The 20,954-nt window shown below is 44.6% G+C and overlaps 1 protein-coding gene across 1 annotated transcript in view; it reads left to right on the top strand.

Moving 5' to 3' along the window:
* LOC137341491 (DCC-interacting protein 13-beta-like) overlaps nt 1-20,954 on the top strand; it is an 84,472-nt gene that overhangs the window by 49,489 nt on the left and 14,029 nt on the right. Inside the window, exons 11-16 of the mRNA XM_068004597.1 lie at nt 8,896-9,084; nt 15,487-15,529; nt 15,629-15,685; nt 15,785-15,876; nt 17,837-17,989; nt 18,080-18,132. Of these exons, the coding sequence (XP_067860698.1) occupies nt 8,896-9,084; nt 15,487-15,529; nt 15,629-15,685; nt 15,785-15,876; nt 17,837-17,989; nt 18,080-18,132 (587 nt within the window). The remainder of the gene's footprint in view (nt 1-8,895; nt 9,085-15,486; nt 15,530-15,628; nt 15,686-15,784; nt 15,877-17,836; nt 17,990-18,079; nt 18,133-20,954) is intronic.

The raw sequence follows: 20,954 nt of genomic DNA, 5'->3' as shown, positions 1-20,954 counted from the left end.
AGAGCGATCCAGCTAGTCCCGCTCCCCCGCCCTTTCCCCGTAGCCCTTCAAATTTTTTCCTTTCAAGTATTTATCCAGTTCCCTTTTGAAGACCATGATTGAATTTGCCTCCACCACCCCCTCGGGCAGTGCATTCCAGATCATAACCACTGGCTGGGTAAAACAGTTTTTCCTCATGTCACCTTTGGTTCTTTTGCCACTCACCTTAAATCTATGTCCTCTGGTTCTTGACCCCTCTGCCAATGGGAACAGTTTCTCTCTATCTACTCGGTCTAGACCCTTCATGATTTTGAACACCTCGATCAAATCTCCTCTCAACCTTCTCTGTTCCAAGGAGAACAACCCCAGCTTCTCCAGTCTATCCACGTAACTAAAGTCCCTCATCCCTGGATTCATTCTAGTAAATCTCTTCTACACCCTCTCTAAGGCCTTCACATCTTTCCTGACGTGCGGTGCCCAGAACTGGACACAATACTCCAGTTGTGGCCGAACCAATATTTTATAAAGGTTCATCATGACTTCCATCCTTTTGGCAGGGGGTTGGGAACCTGAGCAGGGAGAGAGAGGAAAGCGTAACAGGAAGGGACAGAAGGTATGGAGTAATAGGTAAAGTGTTAAAAAAGGAAAAAGCAGGAACTAAGCGTCACAAAACAGATTTGAAAGTTCTTTATCTGAATGCACGTAGCATTCGTAATAAAATGGACGAGTTAACGGCACAAATAACTACGTATGGGTATGATCTTGTGGCCATTACAGAAACATGGCTGCAGGGTGACAACGACTGGGAATTAAATATGCCAGGGTATTTAACAATCAGGAAGGACAGGCAGGAAGGAAGGGGAGGTGGGGTGGCTATGTTAATAAAGGAAGGAATCACTGTAATACAGAGAAATGATATTGGGACAAAGCATCAAGATAATGAAACAGTTTGGGTGGAGATAAGGAATAATAAGGGAAAAAAAACATTAGTGGGCGTAGTATATAGGCCTCCTAATAGTTGCAACTCTGCTGGAAGAAGTATTAATCAGGAGATAGTCGGGGCATGTAATAAGGGAACAGCCATAATTATGGGGGATTTTAATTATCATATTAACTGGACAAATCAAATTGGGCAGAGCAGCCTTGAGGACGAGTTCATTGAGTGCATCAGGGATGGATTTCTTGAGCAGTATGTAACTGATCCTACAAGGGGGCAGGCAACCTTGGACCTGGTCCTGTGTAATGAGTCAGGATTAATTAATAATGTCCTAGTTAAGGATCCCCTTGGAACGAGCGACCACAACATGGTTGAATTCCATATCCAATTAGAGGGTGAGAAGGTTGATTCTCAAACAAGCGTACTGAGCTTGAATAAAGGAGACTATGATGGTATGAGAGCGGAATTGATTAAAGTGGACTGGGAAAATAGATTAAAGGGTAAGACGGTACATGAGCAGTGGTGTTCATTTAGGGAGTTATTTTACAACTTTCAAAATAAATATATTCCACTGAGGAAAAAAGGGTGTAAAAGAAATGACAGCCACCCGTGGCTAAGTAAAGAAATCAAGGATAGTATCCGACTAAAAACAAGGACATATAAGGTAGCCAAACTTAGTGGGAGGATAGATGATTGGGAATTCTTCAAAAGACAGCAAAAAGTAACTAAAGGATTGATTAAGAAAGGGAAGTTAGATTATGAAAATAAATTCGCAAAAAATATAAAAACAGATAGCAAGAGTTTCTATAGTTATATAAAAAGAAAAAGGGTGGCTAAGGCAAACATAGGTCCCTTAGAGGATGAGACCGGGAAATTAATGGTGGGAAACATGGAGATGGCAAAAATGCTGAACAAATATTTTGTTTCAGTCTTTACAGTAGAGGACACTAAGAATATCCCAACACTGGACAAACAGGGGACTCTCGGGGGGGAGGAGCTAAATACGATTAAAATCACTCAGGAGATGGTACTCAGTAAAATAATGGGACTCAAGGCGGATAAATCCCCTGGACCTGATGGCTTCCATCCTAGGGTCTTGAGGGAAGTGGCAGTAGGGATTGTGGATGCTTTGGTGATAGTTTTCCAAAATTCCCTGGACTCAGGAGAGGTCCCGGCAGATTGGAAAACTGCTAATGTAACACCGTTATTTAAAAAGGGTAGTAGGCAGAAGGCTGGAAATTATAGGCCAGTTAGCTTAACATCTGTGGTGGGTAAAATTTTGGAGTCTATTATTAAGGAGACAGTAACGGAACATTTAGATAAGCATAATTTAATAGGACAAAGTCAGCATGGCTTTATGAAGGGGAAGTCATGTCTGACAAATTTGCTTGAGTTCTTCGAGGATATAACGTATAGGGTGGATAAAGGGGAACCAGTGGACGTAGTGTATTTAGACTTCCAGAAGGCATTCGACAAGGTGCCACATAAAAGATTATTACTTAAGATAAAAAATCACGGGATTGGGGGTAATATTCTGGCATGGGTGGAGGATTGGTTATCAAACAGGAAGCAGAGAGTTGGGATAAATGGTTCATTTTCGGACTGGCAACCAGTAACCAGTGGTGTTCCACAGGGGTCGGTGCTGGGTCCCCAACTCTTTACAATCTATATTAACGATTTGGAGGAGGGGACCGAGTGCAACATATCAAAATTTGCAGATGATACAAAGATGGGAGGGAAAGTAGAGAGTGAGGAGGACATAAAAAACCTGCAAGGGGATATAGACAGGCTGGGTGAGTGGGCGGAGATTTGGCAGATGCAATATAATATTGGAAAATGTGAGGTTATGCACTTTGGCAGGAAAAATCAGAGAGCAAGTTATTTTCTTAATGGCGAGAGACTGGAAAGTACTGCAGTACAAAGGGATCTGGGGGTCCGAGTGCAAGAAAATCAAAAAGTTGGTATGCAGGTGCAGCAGGTGATCAAGAAAGCCAACGGAATGTTGGCTTTTATTGCTAGGGGGATAGAATATAAAAACAAGGAGGTATTGCTGCAGTTATATAAGGTATTGGTGAGACCGCACCTGGAATACTGCATACAGTTTTGGTCTCCATACTTAAGAAAAGACATACTTGCTCTCGAGGCAGTACAAAGAAGGTTCACGCGGTTAATCCCGGGGATGAGGGGGCGGACATATGAGGAGAGGTTGAGTAGATTGGGACTCTACTCATTGGAGTTCAGAAGAATGAGAGGCGATCTTATTGAAACATATAAGATTGTGAGGGGTCTTGATCGGGTGGATGCAGTAAGGATGTTCCCAAAGATGGGTGAAACTAGAACTAGGGGGCATAATCTTAGAATAAGGGGCTGCTCTTTCAAAACTGAGATGAGGAGAAACTTCTTCACTCAGAGGGTGGTAGGTCTGTGGAATTTGCTGCCCCAGGAAGCTGTGGAAGCTACATCATTAGATAAATTTAAAACAGAAATAGACAGTTTCCTAGAAGTAAAGGGAATTAGGGGTTATGGGGAGCGGGCAGGAAATTGGACATGAAGCTGAGTTCGGATCGGTCAATGCCCTGTGGGTGGCGGAGAGGGCCCAGGGGCTATGTGGCCGGGTCCTGCTCCGACTTCTTGTGTTCTTTAGATTTGTGGTTGGGATCAGATCAGCCATGATCTTATTGAATGGCGGAGCAGGCTCGAGGGGCCGATTGGCCTACTCCTGCTCCAATTTCTTATGTTCTTATGTTCTTATGCCTCTATTTATTAAGCCCAGGATCCCGTATACTTTTTTAGTCACTTTCTGAATCTGCCCTGCCACCTTCAATTTGTGCACGTACACCCCCAGATCCCTCTGTTCCTGTACCCCTTTTAGAGTTGTGCCCTCTAGTTTATATTGCCTCTCTTTCTTCCTACCGACATGTATCACTTCGCATTTTTCTGCGTTAAATTTCATCTGCCATGTGTCCGCCCATGCCATATCCTCTTGAAGTCTATCACTATCCTCCTCACTGTTCACTACAATTCCAAGTTTTGTGCCATCTGCAAATTTTGAAATTGTGCCCTGTACACCCAAGTCATTAATATATATCCAGAAAAGCAGTGGTCCTAGTACCGACCCCTGGGGAACACCACTGTACACCTCCCTCCAGTCCGAAAAACAACTGTTCACCACTACTCTTTCCTGTCCCGTAGCCAATTCTGTACCATGTTGCATGGTATTCCATGGGCCGCAATCTTGATGATAAGCCATGTAATTGTCATATAATTAGACAGAATGCCCATCCTATGCTTGGCCTGCTGCCCATCTATGCCTTTCCTGATCTGACAGCTCCTATCTGTCATTGAGAGAGGAAGTAAGTGAACTAGTGACTGACACTGGGAAGCACTGGTTCTATCCCAGCCTTCTGCTGGGTGCAGAATTGGTCTGTTCCCACTAAAAGGAATAGACTGTTTTAAAGGGTACAAAGAAAGCCATGAGAGTGGGAGCCACAGTATTTTATGAGGCTGATCAGGAGCGACATGGAGGGGTGAGACACACGGACGCATTGGAAATCTGGAAGTGGCATTTAGAAGCATATTGGGGCTAATTTGCCTGCTAGGTTCTTGTCCTGGTGCCCACTGCTGTCAGGGAACCGTAGACATTGATTCGGCAGCAGAGTGTGTCACTGTGGGTGCATGTTCAGCTCCTTCATCACAGCTTAAAAAAAGGCCCGATTTTAATGGGGTGAGCGGTAAGGGTGGGGCTGGAACTTGTTTAAATTATCGTCAGGCATGGAGGCTTTCCATTGGAGCTAAAATCGTTCGCAGGAATTTTGGGGGGCCAATTTCAAGCTTGTAACGGCCAGTAGCACCGGCACCAACCTACACAGGTTCCTACTGAAATCAGTCATTGTTTGCCTTTACTTTGAACTGGAGTAAAAGTAGTGGGAGCGTATTAAATGCTGCACAATTCACACAGTGAGCAGCATTGTTATTGTATTTAGTGTATAAACACGGGGGGCCCAGACTGCACAGAACCCTCAGTCTCTGGCATCATACACCTATGGGAATACATCTACCCCTGAGGAGCAGCTCCTTGCATGTGACAGCAGGGAGATGTTGCAGGGCAATCCACCATGAGTACAGCACTCTCTGTTCATTAAAATGATCACACCTCTTCAACCTGCTCAGGGGAATTTGACAGGAGTCCGTCGTTCTTTGACATATCGATGCATCCAGATTGTCACTGCCGCTGTGCGAAGCTGCACGCTCACTGTGTATTTTATCACTGAGCCACAGCAGCATGGCTTTGCAAGATGATTGTGGATGAGGAAGGCCATCTTTGTTCATCCATCCATACAAAACCTCCCCATCGTAGCATCTAACCGATTCTAGGGTTTCACCTCCACTATTCTATCTGCAACTCCATTCCATGTTTTAATCATTCTTTATTGGAAGAAAAACTTACTGATATTCGTTCTAAATTTGCCTTTTACTAGTTTGAACCTGCATTTCCTTGTCCTATTCATGCAATTTACTTTTTCCATACTGTCATCTCCCTTATATCGCTAAAAGATCACCTCTTAGACTTGTCGTTTCATGGCTGAAAAGCCCAAATGTCTCCAGCCTTTCAGCGTAATTCAGACCCCTGACACTAGAGATCAGCCGGGTGACTCTTCTCCTCACTGTCTCGAGTTCTTGGATGTCTCCCTTGTGTCACAGTGACCAGAAGTCAAGGACGGTCTGACCAGAACTGGTCGCAGTGCTCAAGGACGGTCTGACCAGAACTGGTCGCAGTGCTCAAGGACGGTCTGACCAGAACTGGTCGCAGTGCTCAAGGACGGTCTGACCAGAGCTCTCTACAGTTTGATCATGACTACCTCTGACTTGTATTTGACTGTTCAGCTATGTAGCTCAATCTTCCATTGGCTTTGTTGATCACTGCTCTGGATTGTTTGAACGTGTTGACTCCTAGATCTCTTTCAAGTTCATCGGTAGCTAGTTCAACACCAGTCATGGGCTACAAGTCTCACCATTTTTCCGTCCTATGTGCAGTACTTTACACTTGTCTGCATTAAATCTCACCTGCCATTGTTTTGCCCATTCATTCTATAATTTCTGAGCTGCCTCCTTCACTTCCACTATCCTTCCTAGTTTGGAATCATCAAATTTGTTCAGTTTTTATTGAGTTTCTGATTCCATATCATTAACGTAAATTAGAAACTCGTGGCCCCAACACCGATCCTTGGGGCACCCTGCAGATATTGCGCCCCCCCCCCCCCAGCCCGAAATAACACCTACAACATGTACCCATTTGTCTTCAATCCTCAGCCATCTTCTTATCCATTTCCTTTGGTCCCTACAGCTTTGACTAACTAATGGCCTTAGTTTAACAACTAGTCTTTCAAATTTGGAAATCTCGGTGCACCATTTCTTAGAGCTTTCCACAGTCTAATTGTGTTGTTACTTCCTCAAATAACTCAAGGAAGTTGGTCAGCAAGATCTTTCCTTTCTGAATCCATGCTGACTGCTGTTATCATTGTACAGGTAATCGTCAAGTTTACTCCTGATATTTGATTCCATTATTTTACATGGAATGGAAGTCAGACTTACTGGGCCTCTAGTTGCCTGTGTCTGTTTTGTCACCCTTTTTGAAGATGGTGACCACATTAGCCTGTTTCCAATCTATTTGTATCTGTACAGTGTCTCCCTGATAATGACCATCACTGCCTCACAAATCTCCACCTTAGTGTCTCTTAGCCCTTTTGGGTAAATACCATCTAACCCTAAGGATAGAGTGACTTTGAGTCCTTTTCGTATGTCCAGGATTTTCACATCACTTATAGTAAAGTTGGGTGCAGAGCATCATCGATTCCACTCTACCCGACAATGTGGAAAATTGTCCTCTCCACAAAAATCAGGACAAATCCAATCTGGCCAATTACCGCCCCATCAGTCTACTCTCAATCATCAGCAAAGTGATGGAAGGTGTCGTCGACAGTGTTATCAAGCGGCACTTACTCATCAATAACCTGCTCACCGATGCTCAGTTTGGGTTCCGCCAGGACCACTCGGCTCCAGAACTCATTACAGCCTTGATCCAAATATGGACAAAAGAGCTGAATTCCAGAGGTGAGGTGAGAGTGACTGCCCTTGACATCAAGGCAGCATTTTACCGAGTGTGGCACCAAGGAGCCCAAGTAAAATTGAAGTCAATGGGAATCAGGGAGAAAACTCTCCAGTGGCTGGAGTCATACCGAGCAGAAAGGAGGATGGTAGTGGTTGTTGGAGGCCAATCCTCTCAGTCCCAGGACTGTTCAGTTCCATTTGCAATCTCTCAGATAATGAAGCAATCCATGCCCGCATGCAGCAAGACCTGGACAACATCCAGGCTTGGGCTGATAAGTGGCAAGTAACATTCGCACCAGATAATTGCCAGGCAATGACCATCTCCAACAAGAGAGAGTCTGATCACCACCCTTTGACATTCAACGGCATTACCATCACCGAATCCCCCACCATCAACATCCTGGGGGTCACCATTGACCAGAAACTTAACTGGACCAGCCATATAAATACTGTGGCTACGAGAGCAGGTCAGAGGCTGGGTATTCTGCGGTGAGTGACTCACCTCCTGACTCCCCAAAGCCTTTCCATCATCTACAAGGCGCAAGTCAGGATTGTGATGGAATGATCTCCATTTGCCTAGATGAGTGCAGCTCCCAACAACACTCAAGAAGCTCGACACCATCCAGGACAAAGCAACCCGCTTGATTGGCACCCCATCCACCACCCTAAACATTCACTCCCTTCACCACCGGCGCACTGTGGCTGCAGTGTGTACCATCCACAGGATGCACTGCAGCAACTCGCCAAGGCTTCTTCGACAGCACCTCCCAAACCCGCAACCTCTACCACCTAGAAGGACAAGGGCAGCAGGCACATGGGAACAACACCGCCTGCATGTTCCCCTCCAAGTCACACACCATCCCGACTTGGAACTATATCGCCATTCCTTCATCGTCGCTGGGTCAAAATCCTGGAACTCCCTTCCTAACAGCACTGTGGGAGAACCTTCACCACACGGACTGCAGCGGTTCAAGAAGGCGGCTCACCACCACCTTCTCAAGTGCAATTAGGGATGGGCAATAAATGCTGGCCCTGCCAGCAACGCCCACATCCCATGAACAAATTTTTAAAAACCACACGTACCCATTCAAGCTCAGTCAGACCAAGCCATGCCATCCAAAAATAGAGAAGGATATTACTCAGTCAATGTGCAGATATTGTGTGATGTTAACTTGAGTCACTTCAATATTAATGTCATATCCTGGGAGCAGACATGATTCTTTGCAGGCTAAGTGTGATATTATGGACAAACCATGACTATTTTGGACATCTCTGGTGTACTGCAAAATGAAATACGAGTGATCCAGGTAATAAGAGTTAGTACTTCAGGTCTCCAAAATACTCCTCAATGATTACATTGGTTTTGGTTTGCACCTCATTATAGCACTTCTAAACCCTATTGGTTGTCATGGTAACAAGTGTCACCAGCTAAAGTCAAACATGATAGCTGGAATTCCCCAGGAGCTCTCCACCTAACTTTCTATCTGTTTGAAACGGTTGGAATGTCACTGGATGTGAGAATCATGGTAGCCGTGATCGGGTGTGAAGGCCCGAACTGATTGAAGCGAACCGGAGTGAGACTGCGTCCTGTAGGGAGTTTCAGTTCACTTCACTCTGATATCAGGTCAGCTGCTGCCTCTGAATTCAGGCTGCATTTAGCAGTGGGGAGAGAACCCACTTTGCACCAACCCTACAGTTAAGGGGCGAGCCGTACAATATTGAGGGTGAGCCAAGCTGTCACCTATATACCAACTGCCAGGATTGGCATAATGATTTGGTGTAATTTAAACAAAATGAATTTTTATTGCTAAATATTACCCAATGTGTTAACTCGGGTATAATTCCATCTCTCTGTCCCTTTTTCCCATTAGTAAAACAGGCCTGGTGTCTACATCCTGGGAAAGGTTGTACTTCTTTACTCAAGGAGGTAATCTGATGTGTCAGCCACGAGGGGCAGTGGCTGGAGGACTGATCCTGGACCTGGACAATTGCTCTGTCATGGCCGTGGATTGTGAGGACAGAAGATACTGTTTCCAGATCACTTCACCTTCAGGCAAAACGTATGTCGCTACTGCAACCCGTCTCCTACACCACGTTCCCCACTGAAGTTGTCATTTTTACTGCATTAGCATTCCTCCGATTCTATTCCAATGACACTAAATATTTATACTTTAATACTGCAGGATCTCCAATGGTGTTGCTTATGGGTAGTCTTATGGCTTGAGAAGAGTTGTGATGTTTAGCTGCTAACCTTTAAATAGGGAAATACGGGTAATTTTAGTTATATGCTGTTGCCAATCACAGGGTAATTGTAACAGTTTGTAAATTTTGGGCTGCACTTAGATGACTGACTTTTTTTTCCAAAGTGTCATGTTCGGAGTGTGATGGATGTATGCTGCCTATTTGTACCCGTGACAAACCCTGAATTCTTTGTCTGCTTCAAACCTCAGCTTTTCTAGTCATAGAATCGTTGCAGCACAGAAGGAGGCCTTTCAGCCCATCAAGCCTGTGCCGGCTCTTTATAAGAGCAACCCAGTTAGTTCCATTGCCCCGCTCTTTCCCCACAGCCCTGCAAATTTTTTCCCTTCAAATATGTATCCAATTCCTTTTTGAAAGCCACAATTGAATCTGCATCCACCACCCCCTCAGGCAGTGTATTCCAGATCATCATAACGCGCTGCGTAAAAAAAGTTTTTCCTCATGTCGCCTTTAGTTCTTTTGCCAATCACCTTAAATCCGTGACCTCTGGTTCTCAACCCTTCCGCCAATGGGAACAGTTTCTCTTTATTTACTTTATCTAAACCGTCATGATTTTAAGTACTTCTGTCAAATCTCCTCTCAACCTTCTCTGCTCTAAGGAGACCAACCCCAGCTCCTCCAGTCTATCCACGTAACTGAAGTCCCTCATCCCTGGAATCATTCTAGTAAATCTTTTCTGCACCCTCTCTAAGGCCTTCATGTCCTTCCTAAAATGAGTTGCCCAGAATTGGACACAATACTCCAGTTGTGGCTGAACCAGTGTTTAATAAAGGTTCATCATAACTTCCTTGCTTTTGTACTCGATGCCTCTATTTATAAAGCCCAGGATCCCGTATGCTTTTTTAACCACTTTCTCAACCTGCCCTTCCACTTTCAAAGATTTGTCTCTCTGTTCCTGCACCCACTTTAGAATTGTACCCTCTAGTTTATATTGCCTCTCCTTGTTCTTCCTGCCAAAATATATCACTTCGCTGCATTAAATTTCATCTGCCATGTGTTCGCCCATTCCACCAGCCTGTCTATATCCTCTTGAAGTCTATTACTATCCTCCTCACTGTTCACTACCCTTCCAAGTTTTGTGTCATCTGCAAATTTTGAAATTGTGCCCTGTACACCCAAGTCCAAGTCATTAATATATATCAAGAAAAGCAGTGGTCCCAGCACCGACCCCTGGGGCACACCACTGTACACCTCCCTCCAGTCCGAAAAACAACTGTTCACCACTACTCTCTGTTTCCTGTCACTTCGACAATTTTGTATCCATGCTGCCACTGCCCCTTTTATTCCATGAGCTTCATAAAGTAGAGATGTTGCTTACAGCTGCTGTTCAAAACTTCAGTTAATCACATGCACAGGAATTCCCAACCAGCCAAATACATTTGCTCTTGGTTTTAGCATTCAGCCAACAGTGGGCATTACTGGTTTTCCTGATCAGCCAATGGCGTGCCCCGATGGTTTTCCTGATCAGCCAATGGCGTGCCCCGTTGGTTTTCCTGATCAGCCAATGGCGTGCCCCGTTGGTTTTCCTGATCAGCCAATGGCGTGCCCCGATGGTTTCCCCTTGCAGCTAATTGATTGCGAAGGAAAGTTGGCGACTGGAACACAATTTGAAATAGAATCTTCTGAAGGGTTTTCAAGGCCTTTTTCTCCCAGCTGACTCAGTCCATAAGCGCAGTCTGAGGCTCACGCTGTGTTTTCTAATGAACACAAAGAATAACTTGTACCAGCACCACCTGGGCAGCTCCAAGAAAAGATCATGGGGATTGAGTGATTCAACAAAGATAATCTGCTCATGGCCTCCTTTTAAAAACAATGAAATATTTAAACATTTCTCTATTTAAATTCTAACATTACTTAAATAGAAGTGCAGCATCAGTCTGTCCCTGATTTCCACCACACATTTGTGTCTCGTACTTTTCTTATCTATTTTCACATGTTTTTGTGAACTTGGAAAGATTGACTGAAAAATTCCTGGGAAATACTCTTGGCGGGTGGGGGGGGGGGGGCAAAAAAAGTTGAAAACATGAAGCTCCATTTCAATATATCTTGTCTGTCATTGAGCAGAAAAGAGAACATCGGTTACCAAAACTAAACATCAGAGTGGAGGCTGGTGGTGACTGCCTGTTATTTGATTCATTTACCTGCAAGTCGTCATGGACCAGATAGCACACTTAGATCGCAAGCTGCTTGCTGTGCCCAGGCACCTCGTACGTTCCCCCTCTCCTGTGCCCAGGCACCTCGTACGTTCCCGCTCTCCTGTGCCCAGGCACCTCGTACGTTCCCGCTCTCCTGTGCCCAGGCACCTCGTACGTTCCCGCTCTCCTGTGCCCAGGCACCTCGTACGTTCCCCCTCTCCTGTGCCCAGGCACCTCGTACGTTCCCCCTCTCCTGTGCCCAGGCACCTCGTACGTTCCCGCTCTCCTGTGCCCAGGCACCTCGTACGTTCCCCCTCTCCTGTGCCCAGGCACCTCGTACGTTCCCCCTCTCCTGTGCCCAGGCACCTCGTACGTTCCCCCTCTCCTGTGCCCAGGCACCTCGTACGTTCCCCCTCTCCTGTGCCCAGGCACCTCGTACGTTCCCACTCTCCTGTGCCCAGGCACCTCGTACGTTCCCCCTCTCCTGTGCGCAGGCACCTCGTACGTTCCCACTCTCCTGTGCCCAGGCACCTCGTACGTTCCCACTCTCCTGTGCCCAGGCACCTCGTACGTTCCCCCTCTCCTGTGCGCAGGCACCTCGTACGTTCCCGCTCTCCTGTGCGCAGGCACCTCGTACGTTCCCGCTCTCCTGTGCCCAGGCACCTCGTACGTTCCCGCTCTCCTGTGCCCAGGCACCTCGTACGTTCCCGCTCTCCTGTGCCCAGGCACCTCGTACGTTCCCCCTCTCCTGTGCCCAGGCGGCTGACTGCAATCCTCTGCTGCTCGGCAGTACCTCCTGAGAATCGTGCATCTTCTGTGTCCTCAGCCTCCTGGACCACATTCACAGATCACAAGGTAATTGTGGATGGGGGAGGCCACTGCCCCATCTCAGCTCATCCATCCAGACTGACCCTAAAAGTCCCCCCATTGCAACATGCACTTGATTCTTAAAGATTGCAGGGTTTTTACTTCCACTGCTCTCTGGGAATCCGTTCCTGTCCTGTTAAACTGATATACCTACTATACCCATGTTTTTTCCAGTACAAGTCGCCTTTTAACTGCTGTGATGTAACTTGGAAATCTTCCCTTTCATTAAACTCAGTGGTGCCAAGAATCTACGGCAGAGTAAGAAAGAACATGCATTTATATAGCACCTTTTACTTCCTCAGGACATCCCAAAGCTTCACAACCAATGAATTATTTTGAACAATAGTCACTGTCGTTTTGTTAAGGCAATGCAGTAAGGAAACACTTCTCAGTTTGACTGTGGAGCTGGAGTATGCTTCTTGGTGTCAGCTGTGGCTCAGTCTGCCCCCTCAGCTGGACGTAAAACATCCCATGGCACTTTTCAGTGACGAGCAGGGGAGTTCTCCCCGATGTCCTGGCCAATATTTATCTATCAACCAACATCGCTAAAACAGATTAGCTGGTCATTATCGCATTGCTGTTTGTGGGATCTTGCTGTGCAAAATTGGCAGCACCGTTTCCTACATTACAACTGTGACTGCACTTCAAAAGAACTTCATTGGCTGTAAAGCACTTTGGGACGTCCTGAGGTCGTGAAAGTCGCTTTATAAATGCAAGTTCGTTCTTCTTTCTTTCTTGACTTCACCATCAATGACCTTAACAAAGCTTTACCAAGACTTTTTACTCAGTTTCTGCTAATGTTTGTTCATCCAGTTTTGAAGAAGTAGAAGTCCTCAAACCAGGGCTGAACACGTACAATTAGAAACATAGAAATTGGTAATTGAAAAAAGACCAAGGTCCATCTAGTTCACCTTCTATCATCCTGGTAATCACATGATCCAATGATAATGGAGTTGTTGACTAATCACAGCGATCAATCTCTATCAGTGAGTCTCCAACAGACCCAGACATGAGGTGAGGAAAACCCCCAGTGATGGAGAGCTTTGGGAACCAGAGGTCTAAAGTCACCTGTTCCTCCCGAGCCTGTTACACTCACCATGAGTCTTAAATTACTCATATACTGTAACCTAAACTATTATTTTCTGAAAGGAACCTTTCTAATTTGCATTTGAATGAATCAACACTGTCTGTTTCACCGTCTCCCCAGGGAGCCTGTTCCATAGATTGACCACTCGTTCACTGAAATATTGTTTCCGTGGATTAGTTTTGTACATGCTCCCCTTCAAGCACAGGCCGTGTCCTCTGGCTCTACTGCTCTGGACAAGGTGAAACAACTTGTTCTATATCCAGTCCCTTTAGAATCCTAAAAATAGCAACCATACCATCTCTCAACCTTCTTTTCCAGTGAGAACATGCCCAATTTACATAATCACTCATAATCCAATCCCTCCATCCCCTCAAACATCTGGTTACGTTCTTCTGCATCCTCTCAGTCGCTGCAATACCCTTTCTGTACTGTGGTGACCAGAACTGTACACAGTGTTCTAAGTGTGTTTGCACCAATGATGTATAAAGTGTCAGGATTACCTCACTACTTCAGCTCAATATTGACCTTTTAATGCATCTCAATATCTGATTTGTTTTACTCACTGCCACCGAGCATTGTTGCAGTAGCTTCAATTTATTGTCAATCAGGACCCCCAGATTTCTTTCATTGATTATTTTCTTTCCATTTAAGTAATAGCTTCACATGGGGATATTTTGTCCCCATGTGAAGCATTTTACATCCCTCGACAGTGAATTCCATCTGCCATCTGTCTGCCCAATTCCCGAGTATATTGAAATCCTCCTGTAGCTTATCCTGTGCAGCTTTGGACTCTACCACCTTCATTAGCTTTGTATCATCTGCAAATTTAGTCACTGTGCTTGTGACTCCTAGCTTCAGATCATTTATTGTGGGACCCCACTGGTAACATTCTCTCAGGCTGGTGACAATCCCTGGACCCCCACCCTCTGGGTTCCATTGGTCAACAAGTTGCATATCCATTGTGAAATATTTCCACTGATTGCCGCTTTCTTTATTTTCAGTACTAGCCTTTCCAGAGGAATTGTATCTGAAATCCAGGTACACCACGTCCACTGCCGTACCCCAGTTGAGCTCCTTCGTCACACCCTCGAAGAAAACTAGTAAATTAGATTGGCAACCCATATCTTTTATGATTTTATTTCTATCCAGCTGCTACATGATCTTATTTTTAATAAGGATTTATACTCACTGGTCTGTAGTTTCCTAGGTCACTTTTGGTACCGTTTTTAAAAAATGGAGTAACATCAGCCTTTCTCCAGTCCCCAGGCACCTCTCCAGTACTCAGTGATTTCTGGAAGATTTGTGCCTTCAATTTCCTCCTTTATTTCCTTAAGGATCCATGGATACATCTTATCCAGCCCCTGAGATTTGTTCACCTTCAGTTTACATAGCTGTTCAGTAACCGTGCTGGTGGTAATGTGAATAGTGTCACAACTCACCTTCGCAACAGCCTCTAGTTCCCTTTCCTGATCAAGTAAGTTACCTGTCTCCTCCTTGGTAAAAACTGAGGCAAAAATCTTATTATTCACATTTGCAGCCTGTGTAGTGTCAGTTGGTGTGCCCTCACCCATTAGTCCATTAGCACTTTCTTCAATCATTTCTATTATATAAAGTGGAAAATCCTGTAAAAGAAACAGATGTAAATTGAATTTAAAGTTCCAGTATGTGTCTGGGTTAGAGGGGGTGAAATGAGGCTGAACTTGTGGACGTACTCGTGCTCCGGTGTTATAATGTCACCCTCACTTTGCATTACCATTTGTAGAATGAATTACTTTACTGTCCTGTCACCCAACTACAAACACGAGTATCAAATTAGTTGTTACTATATTCTACTTATTACAGATTTCCTGTCACTGAGCGTCTACTCTAGATAAGTGTCTGATCGTGTTGTGTAAGGCTGTGCAACATCTTCCAATTAGTCCAACTAATGCAACATGGATGAAGCCAAAATAGGTTTGTCTCAGCAATGGGAGCAGGAGAGTTACATTTTATAACCAAAAAGAAGCAGGGGCATATCTGGTGCTAATGAGGATGTCACTGTTGTGTAACCATTGGACTGTTCAGTAATGGGCTTAACTGTGCAGTACATTCATACATTAATGGTTATATTCTAGGGGCATTATCCTTCAAGCAGAAGGCAAGCAGGAGTATGAAGAGGTATCAAATTAAATTATATTCAGGAATTTCTCTTTGCTTTATGTTGATTTCTGTAAGAATTGTCATAATTTTTCTTGTTTCTGTTTATTACCATCATAGTGGATTTGCACCATCAATAATATTTCCAGACAGATCTACCTCACTGACAACCCAGAGGTAACTTTTTTATTGTTGTATAAATGTTGCTGTATTTTGCCTTAAAATGTCAGTAGTTCAAGGTTCATGCCTTAACACTCGCTTTCTCTTGTGTGCTAGGCGACTGCAATCAGGCTGAACCGGACAGCAGTGGAAGCAGTGACACCTACATCCACGTTTCAGAAAAAACACGAAAGTTTTCGTCCTGAGAGGTAAGAGGTGAAGTGTGATGAATTGGTTCATCAGTTACTGTCTGACGGTGATTAATGCACAGTAACCATCTGCAAACATTCAGTCTCTGACCCGTTTGAAACTTCAAATCCACATTATCATTAAGTAACAAAGTCTGTACAACTCAGACTTGTGATTTTATTAAATCCTCTTGAGTGAGGAAAATGCAGTCGATCGTTAATACATTTATGGGAAAACGTCAGAGGATCAGCTTTCTTCATTCAAAATTGAGTTTTATCTGATGCAAATCGCAAATAGTCTTTAAAACTACAACAATACTTTGCATTTGTATGGTACTTTTAAAGTAATATAAAGGCCCAATGGGCCGAGTGCTGGTGGAAGCATTAGAAGAGTTTTCAAAAAGTGTTGGTCAAACAGGTTTGAAGGAGGCTTTTAGAGGTTGGCAGAGAAGTGATGAGACAGAGGTTCAGGGAAACTTTACCGTAGAGTGAGGGTTACTGGAGGGATTTACATAAAGGAACAAGGATTTTGAACTTGTTGCACTGGGAGACGGAGCCACTGGAGGTAACTGAGGATAAGGATGATGGTTGAGCTGGACTTGAGGGTGGAGTGGGGTGACAGAGGTTTGGTCAAGCTGGGGTTTGGCTTGTATATTACAGAAACTGCAACACCACTGCTTGACCCATGTCCCAGCTTGTGGGGAGTCAGGTATCCCCACCAGGCCCTGCCTTAAACCCATTAAGCATTCTCGACCCCTTTCACATTACCATCCTGTGTTCCTCACGCCCCCGACTGCCGTAAGAATCTCCTCCGTAGGCCAGAAAGGCCTGCGAGCCCACCGAGCTTGCATCATCACAGCGTTCAGCTGCGCTTCTGCATATTTCATTACAAACAGCGGACATAAAGTATGGAAGGAGACCACGTATGGTTTACACTGTCCTGGACTCGGTCCAACTTACTAAATCTGCTACTGGAGGAAAGTCACCACAGGAGAATTTCTAAAGGCAATTGTGACAATTCTCCATAACACATTTAAGTTTGGCGTACAGTCATGAAAAGTCAAGTTGTACTCATTTAAATTAAGTATATTCTTATATTCACAGAATTTTAGAATCAGAGAATGATACAACGTAGAAGGCAGCCATTCGGCCCATCGTGCCTATGCTGGCTCTTTGAAAGAGCTATCCAATTAGTCCCACTCCCCTGCTCTTTCCCCATAGCCCTGTAATTTTTTTCCCTTCAAGTATTTATCCAATTCCCTTTTGAAAGTTACTATTAATCTACTTCCACCGCCCTTTCAGGGAGCGCATTCAGATCAAAGTTTTATTGGGCTAATTCCAGAATTGTGTGTTTATAGGGAGTGTGCGTTGGAGAATTGAGACTGTGGTGTTGTAGTCCTGTCTCTGATACATGCTCCCTTCAAACACGGCTCCCCACTGGGGGTGCGAAATGATGCAATTAACCCATATATCTGCAGTTCTTACTGGACAAAATTGCCCATTTAAAAGTCCCCCTTGAGTGAGGCAGGTCATTCCCCCACCACCTGTGTCTGATGTACCCTATTGGGCTACTTGGGCAAGTTCATTATTGGGCTACTTGGGCAAGTTCATTTTGATGCAGCTTTTGCTGATCTCTCCCCCTGTGAGCTGAACCCAGTCAACAGACACACTGAACACCGGGTGTAAAATAATAATGAGTTATTGACTGACCCACACTGTAGCATTTTGTGTGAATATGATTTTGTTGCTCCAAATTGTCACTTTTCATTTGTGCTTAAAGAATCAGAGAGATGTTATAGCCTGTGCCCCTGCTGAATGATCAGGAGATTCTGTCCCTGCCCACAGTAACCCTGATCACATTCCGTCTGCCACCTCTAAGCATTCCTGAGGATGCTGATTCTTCTCCATAGTTTCAAGGGTGAGAAAGATTGCTGGGATTTGGATCTGTACCAAGTGAAGTGTTGTTTTCTGTGCATTACAGAGCTGAGAGTGTGCGTATAGAAGCTGCAAGCAGTGAGAAGAGTGTGACCGATGCCCCAGAATCAGCAGACCCACTCATAATCCCTGGAACCCCAATTCAGTTTGACTTGTGTACAGCAAGTGAAGACTTTGATCAGGACAGGTCTGTCAGCAGGTATGTGGATTCAACATTTGAAAAACGGGAAAAAAAATCTGAGTCTCAGAAAATATACCTGTGTACTTCAATTGGTTAAATATCTTTCAGACGCACAAACCCATTTGGAGAATCGGAACATGACAAAGCTGCTACTTCAGAGGGTAAGAAATCTTTTAGAAGAAACAGTTGTTTATAATAGTTTGTCTTTATCACAAAATAATTCTACTAAAGGTGAAAGTTAAACATTGAATACTAGTGAGTTTAGAGCATGCCACTGCACATCAAACAGGTTTCTGTAAAGCTCCAAGCTCTTCTCAAACATTGCTCTTTTACTCAGAAGGATGCATAATTTGGTGCTTAATGTTTGACATTAAATACCAGCTCTGTACACCTCAATTTCCTGTACACGTGGGCATAACTTTATTATAAATTGAGGATGAACAAATTAAGAAAAAAGTAAGCAACCTTTCTTCAACATTGCATTCCTCCTTAAAGTATACAAAAGAAAGGTGAGAAAATTAGGCCTGTCAGTACTCCCCCCTTTCACCGGCAGCACAGTCTCAAACACTCTCCTCCCCCCAACTGCTAAGACCTGTGCGAGACTTAAAAAAAACAAACAACTCTGGCCAATATTGGGGGAAAAAGCTCTAGGAAATTCTTCCCTTGTACAATTTAGCAAATTACAGGGCAAACCTAGTAGCACATCACTAGACAAACTTAACTAACCCTGACATGGCCCAGTGTCCCTTTAACTAACCCTGACATGGCCCAGTGTCCCTTTAACTAACCCTGACATGGCCCAGTGTCCCTTTAACTAACCCTGACATGGCCCAGTGTCCCTTTAACTAACCCTGACATGGCCCAGTGTCCCTTTAACTAACCCTGACATGGCCCAGTGTCCCTTTAACTAACCCTGACATGGCCCAGTGTCCCTTTAACTAACCCTGACATGGCCCAGTGTCCCTTTAACTAACCCTGACATGGCCCAGTGTCCCTTTAACTAACCCTGACATGGCCCAGTGACCCCTTCTCTCAGGAACTTGCATCCCTTTTAACCGGGCGGTCATATATCCGAAGTTACCCATCTACCTGTAACCTGAAAAGAACTACCTATCCTGCCCTCTCACGTTCCTGACTCTGCCTACGTATTTTGCAGCTCACCCTCTGGTCTTACTTCAACTACACATTTTCAACATCCTGTCCGTATTTACTCCATCCGTTCCTTTCATAACGTTAACCCACGGCCAGGAGGAGGCCATTTAGCCCATCGTGTCTCTGCTGGAGCAATCCAAATCCAATCCCCATGCCCCATGCTCGCCCCATAGCCACTGCTTCAAATATTTATCCAATTTTCCCTTAAATGATGCAATGGTCTTTGCCTCAAACACTCCCTGTAGCAAAGCAATCCATCCTGCAATAACACTGTAGAAACTTCTCACCTCTTTCTTCATTCTTAATGACAATTTTAAATTGGACTAAAAATTGATAAAGAAGAGGTACTTGAAAGGCTGGCTGTACTTAAAGTAGATAAGTCACCCGGTCCGGATGGGTTGCATCCTAGGTTTCTGAGGGAAGTACGGGTGGAAATTGTAGAGGTACTGGCCATAATCTTCCAAACATCCTTATGGTGCAAGAGGACTGGAGAATTGCAAATGTTACACCCTTGTTCAAAAAAGGGTGTAAGGATAAACCCAGCAACTACAGGCCAGTCAGTTTAACCTCTGTAGTGGGGAAACTTTTAGAAACAATAATCCTGGACAAAATTAACAGTCACTTGGACAAGTGTGGATTAATGAAGGAAAGCCAGCACGGATTTGTTAAAGGCAAATCGTATTTAACCAACTTGATTGAGTTTTTTGATGTAACAGAGAGGATCGATGAGGACAACGCGGTTGATGTGGTGTATATGGACTTTCAGAAGGCATTTGATAAAGTGCTGCATAATAGGCTTATCATCAAAGTTGAAGCCCATGGAATAAAAGGGGCAGTGGCAGCATGGATACAAAATTGGCTTGGTGACAGGAAACAGAGTAGTGGTGAACGGTTGTTTTTTGGACTGGAGGGAGGTGTCTAGTGGTGTTCCCCAGGGGTCGGTGCTGGGACCACTGCTTTTCTTGATATATATTAATGACTTTGACTTGGACTTGGGTGTACAGGGCACAATTTCAAAATTTGCAGATGACACAAAACTTGGAAGTGTAGTGAACAGTGAGGTGGATAGTGATAGACTTCAAGAGGATATAGACAGGCTGGTGGAATGGGCGGACACATGGCAGATGAAATTTAATTCAGAAAAGTGCGAAGTGATACATTTCGGTAGGAAGAAAGAGGAGAGGCAATATAAACTAGAGGGGACAACTCTAAAAGTGGTACAGGAACAGAGAGACCTGGGGGTATATGTAGACAAATTGTTGAAGGTGGCAGGGCAGGTTGAGAAAGCGGTTTAAAAAAGCATACAGGATCCTGGGCTTTATAAATAAAGACATAGAGTACAAAAGCAAGGAGGTTCGGCCACAACTGGAGTGTTGTGTCCAGTTCTGGGCACCGCACTTTAGGAAGGATGTGATGGCCTTAGAGAGGGTGTAGAAGAGATTTACTAGAATGATTCCAGGGATGAGGGACTTTAGTTACGTGGATAGACTGGAGAAGCTGGGATTGTTCCCCTTAGAGCAGAGACGGTTGCGAGGAGATTTAATAGAAGTGTTCAAAATCATGAAGGGTCTAGATGGAGTAGATAGAGAGAAACTGTTCCCATTGGCGGAAGGGTCAAGAACCTGAGGACATAGATTTAAGGTGATTGGCAAAAGAACCAAAGGTGACATGAGGAAAAACTTTTTTTCACAGCTGTGGTTATGATCTGGAATGCACTTACTTCCCTCAGAAACCTAGGATGCAACCCATCCGGACCGGGTGACTTAACTACTTTAAGCACAGCTAGCCTTCCTAGTACCTCTTCTTCATCAATTTTTAGCCCATCCAGTAT

Source organism: Heptranchias perlo, chromosome 24, assembly GCF_035084215.1.
Source record: "Heptranchias perlo isolate sHepPer1 chromosome 24, sHepPer1.hap1, whole genome shotgun sequence".
NCBI lineage: Eukaryota > Metazoa > Chordata > Chondrichthyes > Hexanchiformes > Hexanchidae > Heptranchias > Heptranchias perlo.
This window is presented reverse-complemented; position numbering and strand designations above follow the sequence as displayed.